We start from the raw sequence: 13,916 nt of genomic DNA, 5'->3' as shown, positions 1-13,916 counted from the left end.
AAGATTATTTTTAAAAACTTGCAGAATTTCTTTTATGGACTATCTGTAAGACTTTTCTGTCTGCATCTATATAACTGAAGCTCTTTGGTAGGATTTCTTCTGTGTCTGGATCTATGGCAAAAGTCTTTCTTGTGCAGGCTGTGCCCATTTGTGCAGTAATCTCCTTGTCTGCAGCTTTGATCAAGTTAATGCTACTAGCATGCCTCTTTGCTAGTGAATCATATATAAGCTACTCCTCCTTTGCAAACTGTACTCCACCCACCTTTCAATACTAAGATGACTTGTGGTCATCCTCTAATACAAGCCTACATTATGCATGCATAAAATTCGTAACTGTTCATGTTTATGCTTACTTCACTAACTTCAGATACTTCTAACCCCTACAAAATTAACACACTCTACCTTCTTCAAAACCTTCTCTGAAAAAATTCACTAAGTCTTATGCATCTCATTCTGTGTTTTGAGCACAGACATCACAAAAGGGTGAGTTCTACGGGCTTCTAGGTGCCCAACGAATATAAAAATGGTCGCTTTGTCTTGTAACAAAGAAATTAAAACATTATGACATCCTAGGCATCAAATCACATACTATTTTGTTTACTTTTGCATCTCAGCACAGTACCTGCTCCTTTGTGAGATATATATTTTCCTTTCAAGGAGATCTAGTCTTTGATGTGGTATTCACTACCTAGTTAACATTTCTATTTCATGCAATTTTTTTAAAGTCTACAAGAAGGCATTCTTGAAAGTGAATTCCATAACATTGTCTAGGACCTTAGGGTACAGCAACCAGAATTATCCTCAATACGTCTATCAGCAAACAGCTGATCTTGGCTCTAGCCTAAAGACAAAGAGTTGCTTTCTTCCTGAAAACTTGGATTATTGCTAAGATATGAATATCTTCTTTTTCATTAAAGTATGTGATATAAGAATACATGTTGGAAAAAACATCTTAAAATGTTTTAAAGTGCACTCAGTCAGAACTTTTTTAATTTAAATAACAAAGAGAAGGAAATCACTCCATTGCAATGCAACTGACCAAATGCTCCTGTTCGCTAATTACAGTCAAGTAAGGAACAGTGAAAAACACTGAAGAGGCTTACAAAAAGCAAGAATGCCAGGTTCAGCTTCTGCCTCAAAAGCTTTATCAAAATCTCATGGAATTTTGTTCACTACTTACGGTATGTTTTCTTGATGATTACTTACATGAGTTAAAATCAGGCACATATATGATTCTTCAGAGTATCTCATCAGTGGCACAGAATCAATTCACACATAAAAGTTTACACTTGTTTCTGTATGTATGCTTGGCTTAAGCCAAGGGATTTGTCTCTATCCAGTTGTTTTGCAAGTGCATGAGACTGTGGTCCATAAACACAACTATGCTAATAAAAATCGTCTTTAAATACATGTAATGAACAACACGGTAAACCTAAGTGTGCTTAACTCATAGGAAGATAGCTTTGACAGGCAAGACAGATCAGAAGAGTTACTACTTGAAATAGTATTTTAAAGCTCAGGATACCTTATATTTCTTTTTAATTTCAAGAAAATCTTACCTATGAAATACAACTTATCATGAAGGCTTTGCAGACTTTATGAGTTCTGTTACCTAATGTTGGAACAGAGATACAGCATCATCAAGCAAATCCAGCTGCGACCACAGTAAAGCAGGGAAAACAGTACTTTACTGTCTGGTTACTTTCCTAAGAGGACTACCAGTGACTTTATAAGATTGCAGACCTGTTTCTCAGCATTGATCCTGGCTGACTCCTCTTGTGCTAGCACCATTTCCCGCTCTGCAGTTATCTGAACACTTTCTCTGAGTGCCTCTTCCAATTCTTCAATCCGATCATCCTTTTTACGTAGATTGTCCTGGAAAATGACGGGAGACTAGGTGAAGACGACTTGTTTGGAACCACAGCCTTTTCATCAACCAAGTTTTATGCCAACCAAAACATGTTTCTCCCTCCCAAGGTGCAACTGCAGGGAAATTATCTTCACACAAAGGAAAGAAAGATGAAGTGATGCAAGAGTAGGAGGAAGATTACAGTATAGAGGAGAAAGCTAGCAAAGCAGGATCTCAAAGCAAGAGTGCTTGCCCTCCATGTTGGACATACCACAGTCCTGTCCGATTATACAGCACAGATAAGCAAGGGTTGTTGGTAAATAAAGATTAGTAAGGAGTTCCAAAGAAGCATAGAAGCCAGAATTGGTGGGAAGGTAGCGGGCATTCAGCACTGCCCATTTCCTCACACATTCATCAGCAGGCGTGGTAAGAAGGGAAACATAGTGCTGCAGTTTGGAATTTGGCATTTCCAGGTTAAGGGGAAGAAAAGCAAACATGAACCCAACAGAGTTTTCCATTGTTCAGATTAAGCTTTTAAGGAAGTTTTTCATCAAAAACTCCCTAGGAATTATGAAGGGTTCATCTGGGCTGTCTGAATCTCAGACATTCAAGTACCAAGACTCCCTTAAAATTTATTCTTCAATTAAGAGCATCTTCAAAGTTGCAAATTCAGATGTCCCACATATATTCAAAGACCATTAAAGAAAACCGTATTGCTCCTCAGAAAATATACTGTTTTACTGTTTTACACAAACAGTATAATTTAGAAAAATTATATACAAAATTAATGGTATTGTTCTTTGTGAAGGAGACCCTCCTGACTTCAGTATTACTAGGAAAGTAAATGTGTATCTCCTGCTTCCTCTGTAGCAGCTTGGACAAAAGACTGCAAAGCAGGCTGTCCTGACAGGTATATATGAACGTCTTGGACCATGGCTGCTTAACAAATCCATCAGACATGAGCGACTTGATGGAAGATTTCTGCATTTCTTGTCTTGCAGATTGGTTTAGATGATAGGGTTCAGACGAGATATTAATGCACATTTAGTTTACCACATGGGCTTTTTAGCCATCTCAGCAGTAGTGGAAGAATGAAAAATGTTTCCCTTTGTTTTTAGCATTTTGCTTTTTGTTGGATTTACCCTTTTGTCTTGTGTCCTTCTGTATTAGGACTAAAATTTTGCACTGTTTTTCTGAAAGTGTTTCACACCATATAAAGAATAAGGAAAAAGATGACTGACTTGGAAAAAAATTTGACCTTGCAACCTTCATAAATGCAAAAATTAGTCATTGGAGTTTAAAGAATGAACCTTGCTTTATCCTTAATTCCTGCTTTCTAGGACTTGGGATACATCACCAAGGATACTTGTTATATGAACACCATATCTGGCAGTCTCACAACTGCCACTTTCAATGAGAGTGTTCCAGCAGAAATGGAAAGCTTTGTATTAGACCAGTGCAAGACCGCTGGCACCACTGCCCTTGTGTAGAGAAAGGCTAGTATTCAACCACTAGCACAGGCAACAGTATTTGTCAGGCTTTGCAGGAAGAGGAGCTTTCTGCTGATGGTTACTTTCCAAAGTGGACTCACAGGGCAAGTAATCGCTGATTTCTAAAGAAACAAATGGAGAGATCTACACTTCAAAAATAGGGAGTTGCAGAACATGTCTTCATACTTTTTGAATCTTTCTGAAACACTGATAATATCTTCCAAAACTACTTTATGGTTATGATTAGCCTAACCAAAGACTCATCAAAAAGATGAATAACAAGTTTACAAAAAACTCAGCACAGAATATTAACTGTGCCAGACATGAAAAATATTTACTTGCCTATCTGCATTACACAATAAATATCGACTGTACTTCTCAATCTATTACTCATGGACAGCCAAGGAAATGTAGAAGTGCAGCTCTCCATTTCAAACAAAAGAAGTGGGAATGGTTCATTTATATGGCTGCATGTAAAATGGAAACTGCTTTAAAATAAGAATGCAGAATAAAACATTCTAACACATAAGGTATATCCACTCTTCATCCCGGGCAAACATTTAAGAGGTGAATTCAACACCGTATTAACCTTGACGCCATATAGTGCTCTATTCAGACAGATGAACTCTTGAGGGACAGGAGGAAGAGCAATTGGTGGTACCAGAACTGATCAAGACAGTGCCACATTATTTGCACTTGAAAAATCTATATTCATATATAATTACTTTTCCTAAAATAATATGCAAACTTTTACATATATGCTAGAGGGTTGCAAGTTAAAAAAATCCAGTGTTGACTTACAACCAACTGCCTAGAAATGATCATTTTTTAACTTTAGTCTAATACTAATAAGCCATCCAGTAAGGAGAGGTTAGTTACAAGTTTTCACTCTCTGTCTCAGACAAACCTAGTTAAAAGATGTGCAAGTTTACTCTTATAACGGTGTCACAATGTGTGTAACCATTTTACAAAACCATACTCATGCCTGGCAGGAGTAGCAGATTGTTGCTTAGCCAGATAGCACCTCCACTAGTGCAGAACAGTCTCAAAACACTTTTAAATAATTATTTTGTTTCTAGCTCTTTGATTTAATTGACTAGCATTTGAATTATTATTTATTAGCTGCTGTTTCAAACAAAACATACTAATAGAGAAAAAGTAAATAAAAGTGAACGAGCATTTGCCTTTTAACATACCAGCATGTTTTTCCAGTTGTTTGCCTCTAAACTCTGAAACATGACAGGCTCATGTTGACCTTCAAACTGTGCTGCTGCTGCTTTCCTCTTTTTAGTTACATAAAGTATCCTGTCTTTATTGTGATAAGCATTAAACTCTGGAGGAAAACTTCTGTTAATTATAACTACAGTTATAACTTTTTTTCTTGCAGTGACTGATCCTCTGAAGCAGTGGACTAGAGTACAACTTGAGTTGCTTCATACATACTTTAGAATGTGACACTGAGGGCAAATTTATCTTCCTGTATTTTGATAAAATTGCAGAATGATAAGCAGTGGCAAGTCTCCTTTCATGAAGCTTAGACAGATGACTATTCAGAAAGAGAAAAAAAAATTACTTACCTGTATAGTAACTGGATTCTTCAAGATGTATTACCTACCCAAATATCTCCGTGACCCTCCCTCCCTCTCCTCCTGAGTCCCTTATGCACAAGATTCCATGGCAGAGATGGAATTAAACTGGGATAGAGGAGATAGCTCTGCCTTTATGATCACTGGTGGCAGCACAAAGAAAATGAAAAACCCATTCGACACTGCGGGAGTGCCAAGAGTTCAGGCACAACAAAAATTTTTGCTACCTATACTATGACCCTGTAGCTGATTCATATGCAAAACTCATTCCAATACATGCCTGTCTGAAAGCCTGAAAGTAGAAGGAGGTGTGACTGACACACATTTCTGGGCTTTTTCTTTCACTGCAGGAAGGAAGTGGTAGGATGTCCAAGGGATGCATGTAAAGAGGATGTATCAATTTAATCTATCCTGCATTCATGTGATGTGTAATCTGCCACGAACTTTTATGAAACTGCATGAAATAGGATATATGTTTTCACTAGGCATTTAGGTTCAGTTAAATCTGAGGTATCCTGGCAAAACTCTTCATAACTGTGTCTTGAACTAGACTCACAAAGGTCTTTATGGCCTCATTTCACTCTTTGAATGGGAATTAAGGTGAATTTCTCTAGTTAACTCTTGGGAAATATTAGTTAACAGTTTGAGAAGGCAATGAAATGCTTCTTTGAACTGTTAAAAATATTTCTAGGACTAGTCAATCACCTAGGTAGGGAAAAATCATTTTCATATAACCCTGTAATGAATGCAATAGCACATTTTTACCTGTGTGCTTTCATAGACCAAAAGGGAAGAACACAGTACTGGAAGTGTTTTGAACTAGGAATCAATTATTTCTTAAACAGTGAAATCATTACACCATTACAAGCACTTATTCCTGTGAACTATTGCTCTTTCTTACCACATATTTCCTTGAGAAGCCATAACTTAGATAAAGAACCTAATGATAATGATCTCAGTCCATTCTAGATTGATAAAACCCTTCCTAGAAAGAAAAATCCTCCTTTGTGAACTGACTTTCCACTAGGTAAGTGGAACCTGGGAACTCGGGACTGTCAGCTGCCTCAAGTACTACTTAAATGAATTGATTTGTTAATTAATCTCTTGTTAATTAATCTCTGCTTTTCTCTGAAAAATACTTGTCAAAACCTGCAGACCTTTTTAAGAAGGTTCTGAAACTTTAAGGGAATACAGAATGTGGCGGTACCAGAAGATGGTATTACAGTTTTGTTTGATTTCAGAAACAAAAAAATCCTAGGGCCTTAAAGCTCAGGTGAGAATGGTGGATCTCCTTCATTTGGTTCCACATGCTGATCAACTACTTGAAGTCTCTGAACAAGAAAAGCATACAAAATTGTCACTCATAAATAGAGAAATACCTCTTACACTGATGAGACAATACTTTGACTTAATGGGTTTTCAAGAATACACATTGGGTAAATGCTGAAGGCCAGAATGCCATGGTACATAACCTGAATGGTAGTTACCATGGAATCTAGCTCAAAAAGAGTGTTTGGGGTCGCTGTGCAATTCATCCAAAGCAGGAGATGTCCATGGTGAATCATTTCTCTCTCTCTGTATTCATTACCATTTGCTGAAGAACATGGCAATAAAAATTAAAAAAAAAAAAAAAAAGCATGCTGTCTTGAAGAGTGGAATAAAAGAAGACTTTATAAACTCCTGAAGAAGGAAATATCTTTCGGGTAGTGTACAGCTTGGTACCAAGATGTAGCATGAACCACAAATAAACATAGATCCAATACTGAAGATTCTGAAAATAAAAATAAAGTAACTGAGAGGCAGACTACCATGTAAACAGTTGCTACTATATATATTGCTGGGCATGAACAAACAGTGGAGTTTATAGAACAGCTACAAATGCTAATGCTAGTATCGTCAATGTTGCATACAGCTGTCTTGATGCCCTCAACTGGTAAAAGAACTGACGTATCGGGGGTTACCTGTGATGGGGAAACCTCTGTCTGTCTAGGCAGAAGCTGAGTATATCCAAATATTAAGTTTATATGGAATCCCTGTTTCTCACAGAGTGAGCTGAAGAGGGCTTTTCTGTAAGCACAGCAACAGCATATGTAATTATCATGAGTTCCTGTCCTGGTTTTCTCCCCCATCCCACTGGATAGGGGGGAAGTGAGTGAGCAGCTGCGTGGTGCTTAGTTGCTGGCTGGGGTTAAACCACGACAGCTCCTGAATGAAAGGAACAATCTGAGAGCTGAAGAGACAGAAACTGCCAAGCAGGAGCTCCTTGACCAGTGTTTCCTCATCTTTGGAGAGATCAGACCTGAGATGCACGATGACTATCTCATTAGGACAATGTAGGTCAACATCTGGAAAATGGTATCTGCCAAATAAGACACATGGATGGGAATTCAAGCCTGACAAGTTGCATAAATGCAGAAAAATAACTACAGGAGATAAAAGGAGAAAAACTGCAATAGAAGAATTTCACTCCACTAGGGGTTGAGAGGGAAGTGCAACAAAGCTGGCCACAGCACTGCATATGCCACACTAAAAACACAAGGGACAGCAGAAGCTGATGAGTACATTCTCCTAAGAGTACCACTATGGAAAAAGAGAAGATGTGTACATCCAGAATACGCATGCACTTGTGGATCATCAGCTGCAGAAAGAAGAAAAATGTATTTATAGTGAAAAGAAAAAATGGATAAAAATTATTTCCAAACATGATAAATATAATTGAACCAGTGCAATTAAATTAGCACAGTGAAAAAAAAACCCATAAGGAACCCAATAGTTTATAAGAAATGGCCAATTTGAAATAGAAAGGTAGAAAATGGGAGTGGTGTTTGGACAGCATTGTCTCTTGAGTATCATTGCTGCAGTGTAGGACAACACCCAAGAGTGATGCAGGACTATAAATGATGCCGCTGACAAAAATATCTGCTCTTGTGTACACCAGAAGGATGCACACTTTAAAAGTTATACATATAGACAATCACTTGAAAGAAAATCATAAAATGTGCTCAATGACAGAAGCTAATAAAATACAAAGAATAAAAAGAGGCAGGCAGCTGCTCTACCCTGCACAAAGTCCTTGTGGCTACCTACCTTATTAAGGAAGAAAGAAAAAACCCCACCCAGATAGTAAATATGTCTGTAAAATATGGGAAACATGTTGGTATCAAGATTACTTATATAGAAGCTTACTGAAGTGGTAAGCATCTATTAAAAAAAAAAAAAAAGCTCTTCTCTACATGCTAAGAAAATAAATGCAGACCTAATTCATCCATCCGAAGTTATGTGAACTCGTTTCTGTTCTTAAACATACAGGTCACAAAGAAGCAGCAAAAAAATACAGACAAAATAGCAATGCTATATAGTAACATTATTCTTGAACACATATAGAGTCCTTAACAAAACTTGTGCATATTGCTATTATCACCTGAAAATTGCTACAAATGTATTGTATACACTTGTATACATTGTACCCATTGTGTAATGTTTCTCAACATTTTGTCTACAAAAATGTGTGAACAACTCCAGCCATTCATATTTTTTTTCTTCCAAGATATTTTATGTGTTACCACTCCGGTGTGTTACTTTCAAAGTGTTTCCAAAATATATAGCAGCTTTGTTCAACATCAGGAGCCATCTGAAATACAATGAGCTTGCAGTAATGATGAGAAAGGATCCTAATCAATGCTAGTTGAATTATGTCCAATGTAAAGCTCTGTAATTCCAGTATCCTTCTCTGCTACTGAAGAGGAATTCCATTGCAATCTAGATTATTTACACATTTCTTGAAGAAGTGTATTGGTTTTATGTGGCAAGGTTTTGGTAGCGGGGGGGGTTACAGGGGTGGCTCCTGTAAGAAGCTGCTGGAAGCTTCCCCTGTGTTCGAGAGAGAGCGAGCCCATACCAGCCGGCTCTAAGACGGACCCGCCGCCGGCCAAGGCCGAGCCAATCAGTGATAGTGGTAACGCCTCTGTGATAACATTTTTAAGAAGGAAAAAAAGTTGGGACAGTGAGAAAACAACCGCCAGAGAGAGGAGTGAGAACATGTAAGAGAAACAAGCCTGCGGACACCAAGGTCAGTGCAGAAGGAGGGGGAGGAGATGCTCCAGGCGCCGGAGCGAAGATTCCCCTGCAGCCCGTGGTGAAGACCATGGTGAGGCAGGCTGTCCCCCTGCAGCCCAGGGAGGTCCACGGTGGAGCAGATATCCACCTGCAGCCCGTGGAGGACCCCACGCTGGAGCAGGTGGGTTCCCGAAGGAGGCTGTGACCCCGTGGGAACCCTGCGCTGGAGCAGGCTCCTGGCAGGACCTGCGGATCTGTGGAGAGAGGAGCCCACGGAGCAGGTTTTCTGGCAGGACTTGTGACCCCGTGGGGGACCCACGCTGGAGCAGTGTGCTCCTGAGGGACTGCACACTGTGGAAAGGACCCACGCTGGAGCAGTTCGTGAAGAACTGCAGCCCGTGGGAATGGCCCACGTTGGAGAAAGTTCATGGAGGACTGTCTCCCGTGGGTGGGACCCCGCGCTGGAGCAGGGGAAGAGTGTGATGAGCCCTCACCCTGAGGAGGTGAAGCGGCAGAAAATAACATGTGATGACCGTAAACCCCATCCCTGTCCCCCTTGTGATGCTGGGGGGGGCTTGGTGGAGAAATCCGGGAGTGAAGTTGTGCCTGGGAAGAAGGGAGGGGTGGAGGGAAGGTGTTCTGAGATTTCGTTTTATTTCTCATTTACCTTACTCTGGTTGATTTGTAATAAATTGAGCTAATTTTCCCTAAGCTGAGTCTGTTTTGCCCGTGACGGTAATTAGTGAATGATCTCTCCTGTCCTTATCTTGACCCGCAAGCTTTTTGTTATATTTTTCTCTCCCCTGTCCAGCTGAGGATGGGGGAGTGATAGAACGGCTTTGGTGGGCACCTGGCGTCCAGCCAGGGTCAACCCATCACAAGAAGAATAGAGAGGAAGGACAAGAAACTGACAGTTATAGACACCGTTACACAGGCCTAAAAGGGAAAGGCAGAACTGATTATTCCTATAAGAAACTGGCAACGTCTCTTCCTGATAGCTGCCATGTTTTTGATGCATCTTTCCTGTTACATTAAGCTTGGCACTCCCAACACAGCAATCAGTTAGGTATGTTCGTTTTGTATAGGCACTTCATTAGCAACAACCTAGACAGACTAAATACCTTGCCAATAGTAACAACCAGGTTTACCATTTAGCAGCTCACACAGGGTGCCAACAGCTTTAACATTTTGCTTCAGCTGTTGCAGATTACCACATCTGTATTTTTTAAAACTTACAGGGACTATGCTTCCATCTAACCACAGTGGGTCAACTGCACCGACTACTGGAATCAGACCCAAGGCTGACAATACAGCTGTGAAAATGTTCTGAAGTGAGCAAAAGCAAGAGGTATCTGTAATTGTATGGGGGTTTGTGTGTTTTTGGGTTTTTTTGGGGGTGGGGGGAGTGGGTGCTGGTGTTTGTTTTTTGAGAGGCTAACTGGGGAAATGTAAAAAGATTTCTTCTTCACACATAAATCAATACTATGATTCAAGACTCCTAAATTGATATGGGATTACAGCAAGAAACAGTGGCAGTTTTAACTAACTGCACTATTAATATGAAGCTTGAACCCATACGTTATTCCCTTGATACAGACCTATTCCTCTGAACTCTCCTTGCCAATGTCAGTCCTGTCATCATCATTGCACTAATACATCACAGTAGTTGTAACACCTACCTTTCTTTGCTCATTTTCAATCATTCAGCAAAAAAGAGCAGCAGAAGTGGCACACATGGACAGCCAGCTATAAAGTTCACTTCTCTTGTCTTTCCTCTTTTTCATTGCTGAACATATGGCAAAAATCACTAGTGATAGACGACCACTGAGGAAATATTTACTCAGCAGTTGATGCCATTGAATTTCTCCCACCCTCTCAATTTCAAAGGGAATTCCTGCAATCACCTCTGGTCTCATACATTCATTTCAGCCTCTGATGCCTCTTTCTTGATTTTCATCATAGTAGAGTAGCTAATGTATTTGTGCTAGGAACTGCTTCCTTTAAAGCAGCCATCAGTTCCAGGATAGGACTAACAGACTAGCGAGATGCTATTGCTAACCACTATTCATTTTATTTCATGTAAAAAATCCCCAGCGTCATTACTTTCACTACATGCAGATGTTCTCCTATCTCCCCAACTTCAAACTAGAGATCAACAAAACAATTTCACATCAGAATTAAATTATCACTGTTTCTCACACCACCTGGGAACACCCCAACCCACCCACAATCCCTCTGGAAGCCAGATGCATCAAGTGAAGTTAATTTCAAGGAAAAGATCTGTCTTAGTACAACCTGGATTCAGCTACTAGCCAAATATACACATACTAATTTAGGGAAATGTTTTGCTTAAAGTATTAAAAACTGGTTTCTGCTCTCAATACCCTTACCAGTAAATGCATAGGTCAGCTTTACCACTGTATCTAAGGCTAAGGGTACATTTGAAGACAGGAAATAAACATATTTATCACTTGGATACAGTAACAGAAACTTAAAAAAATTTCAGCAAGAAAGAATCAGGAAGAACGGAATGACTTAGATGTGCAGCAGCAGTCAATTCATATGGAAAACGAAACCTATTAGATACAATTGATAAGAACAGAATACTGAAAAAGTAAAAATTGGACATTTAGATAGTAACATAATCAGAAAATAATGAGTTTAAAAATACTGAAATGAAGTATTTGAAAAGAAAAGCTTCTTGTTGGTTTATTTTCAGTGTTTTACTGATAGCAGCATTTAAACTCGCAACATAGCATCACAACATTCATAAAAATTACCACTTAAATTCACTGGCATAAAAACCAAAAAGGATGAGAAAGTAGAAACTTTTCACGTTCTGAGAGATTCTCACTTTGTATGAAATTCCAATTGTTTCTATAAAAGCCTGAACTAGTTCAGAGGAAAGAAGAAAACAGTTATTGTTTTTCTTTAGCCCTAAATATTCCAAAATGATCATCTATTGTTCTCAGCCTGCAAAGCTGGAAAAAGTACTCCCCGGCCCTTGTCTTCACTCACTTCTTTTCCATGTTCAAGCGTTTAAATTTATTTAATATCTGTTTGAACAGAAGCCCATCCTTATGTTTACTATCTTTTTCCTTCACTTTACCTTTTCTACTTTTGCCATATCCTTTCTGTTGTGGATGGCCCACATCATTGCACATTATTTAAGAAGTGAATGCACTGCTGATATATACAGTGGCATAGCAGTATTTTCTGTTTTGTCATTTAATATTTCTCAGCATTGTTTTTTTTAATAGTTCTGCTAACCAATAATATATTCATGCAAATGTTCACTGTAATTCCAAGATTGTTGTCATGCTAATATAGGTAGAACAGAACCCATCATTGTGTACATACATTTAAGATTGTTTCTCCTGACATACATTAATACGTACTCATACTGAATTTCATCTGCTATTTTATCCAAAAGTTAGAGTTATGAGATACTTGTGGAGCTAGATATGTTATCTTTCATTTAAATATCCTGAATAAGTCATAAATGTAATTCAGAAATTTAGAGAAATTTAGTCTCATTTACAGAAAATATTAAATTTGCCATTTTTAACCAGATACATTACCTCAGCATAAAACAATAATTGTTCCATAGCACCGGGACATAGACATATGCATTTATAATGCAAAAAATATTTACAGTTTAAGAATACTCAATGGTTCTTCAAAAGGAGGAAGAGAAAAGTACATGGGTGGTGACTGGCATGGAGAAGATAGCTGTGCCCTAGGAAGGCATAGATAACTGTTGTTGAGACACTAAATTCCTTTAGCTTTTATGCCCTTGCTTTTCATGCCCTGCTTTGGAAAACCATCTGACTTCAAAGATATCAAGACTTAGGTAGAATTCAAACACCAGCAACAAAACCAACACAATGTCCTAAACTGAACCTGTTGATGAATTTTAGCCCTGCATTCAGATCTGAGTGTACCTCAAACAAAAATAAACAGCTGAAAGCACTGGTACTGACTTTTAGTATTTTACAACCTTCTGTCAGTTATGAATACATGATTTGCAGCCTAAGCCTCAATCCCAGCTAATACTTGCACATCACAGTAAGAGTAGTTGTTCTGATATATTTTAAGAGTGTGTAAATTTTAGCCAAAGAGAAAAATGTAATAGGAAAAGTGCTAATTAAAGACAGAAAGAATAGGCTTGTTTCGGGGGCGGGGGGGGGGGGGGGGGGGGAAGTAGTTTAAGGGTGACAGCAATTTGGGCAGCTTAGTAAGCAAGATTAAGGACTACTACTGAATTAGAATGAGGTGAATTAGGTTTATTGCTACTTCAAATGAATCAGAGGAAATGTTTTAGAGGAAGTACCGAAGCATTTGTTGCCACACGTATAGAACATGTTGGTTTTGGGGTTTTTTTTACATAAAATTCTGAATTCTGTCTGTCTTTAGGTCCCCGTCATCACCCCATCCCCTTTCCTTTTCTATTGAGCAGAAGAAGAATAAGACAAAATAGCAATTTTATTAAACAATGAGACTATGAAATGAGCCACAGCAATTGGGCATTTTTATTCTTGGGGAGAGATGTGTTAGAAACCATTTTCAACACAGCAAGTAAAAAAAAAAGCTTCTGAAAGAGAGAGAGAGAAAGAAAATCAGAAGAGGGAAAAAATGCAAATTTATTGCCATTTCTCAGGCTCATGAAATAATACACCAAAATGAAAAGAGAGCTGTTCTTCCCCTTGAATGTAGTCCTATTGTTTTGCTTAAATCTGGCCCTCAATGCTTTCTACTCTCAGGAGAGACCTTCTCACAGGAACCACACCATGTTGTCAACAGTTACATTAATCTCTCTGACAGTTTTTAGGAAAGGAGTTTGAACTCAGATACTAATCTTGGAAAAAAAAAATACATGCAAAAAACATCTAGTGGTTAAGGTTGTTGGCACACATTCAGCTTCACTGTACTTAG

The 13,916-nt window shown here is 38.7% G+C and overlaps 1 protein-coding gene across 12 annotated transcripts in view; it reads right to left on the bottom strand.

The window, feature by feature from the left end:
* Positions 1-13,916, bottom strand: part of ERC1 (ELKS/RAB6-interacting/CAST family member 1) — a 305,364-nt gene that overhangs the window by 121,704 nt on the left and 169,744 nt on the right. For 9 of the 12 annotated variants that reach the window (XM_069807691.1, XM_069807693.1, XM_069807683.1 and 6 more), the window contains one exon: positions 1,744-1,875. The exons of the other annotated variants lie outside the window; for them this stretch is intronic. In XM_069807691.1, coding sequence (XP_069663792.1) covers positions 1,744-1,875 — 132 coding nt within the window. The remainder of the gene's footprint in view (positions 1-1,743; positions 1,876-13,916) is intronic. 12 annotated transcript variants of the gene reach the window in all.

This window comes from Haliaeetus albicilla, chromosome 19 (assembly GCF_947461875.1).
Source record: "Haliaeetus albicilla chromosome 19, bHalAlb1.1, whole genome shotgun sequence".
NCBI lineage: Eukaryota > Metazoa > Chordata > Aves > Accipitriformes > Accipitridae > Haliaeetus > Haliaeetus albicilla.
The sequence above is the reverse complement of the archived record's forward strand: the minus strand, read 5'-3'. Positions and strand labels throughout refer to the sequence as shown.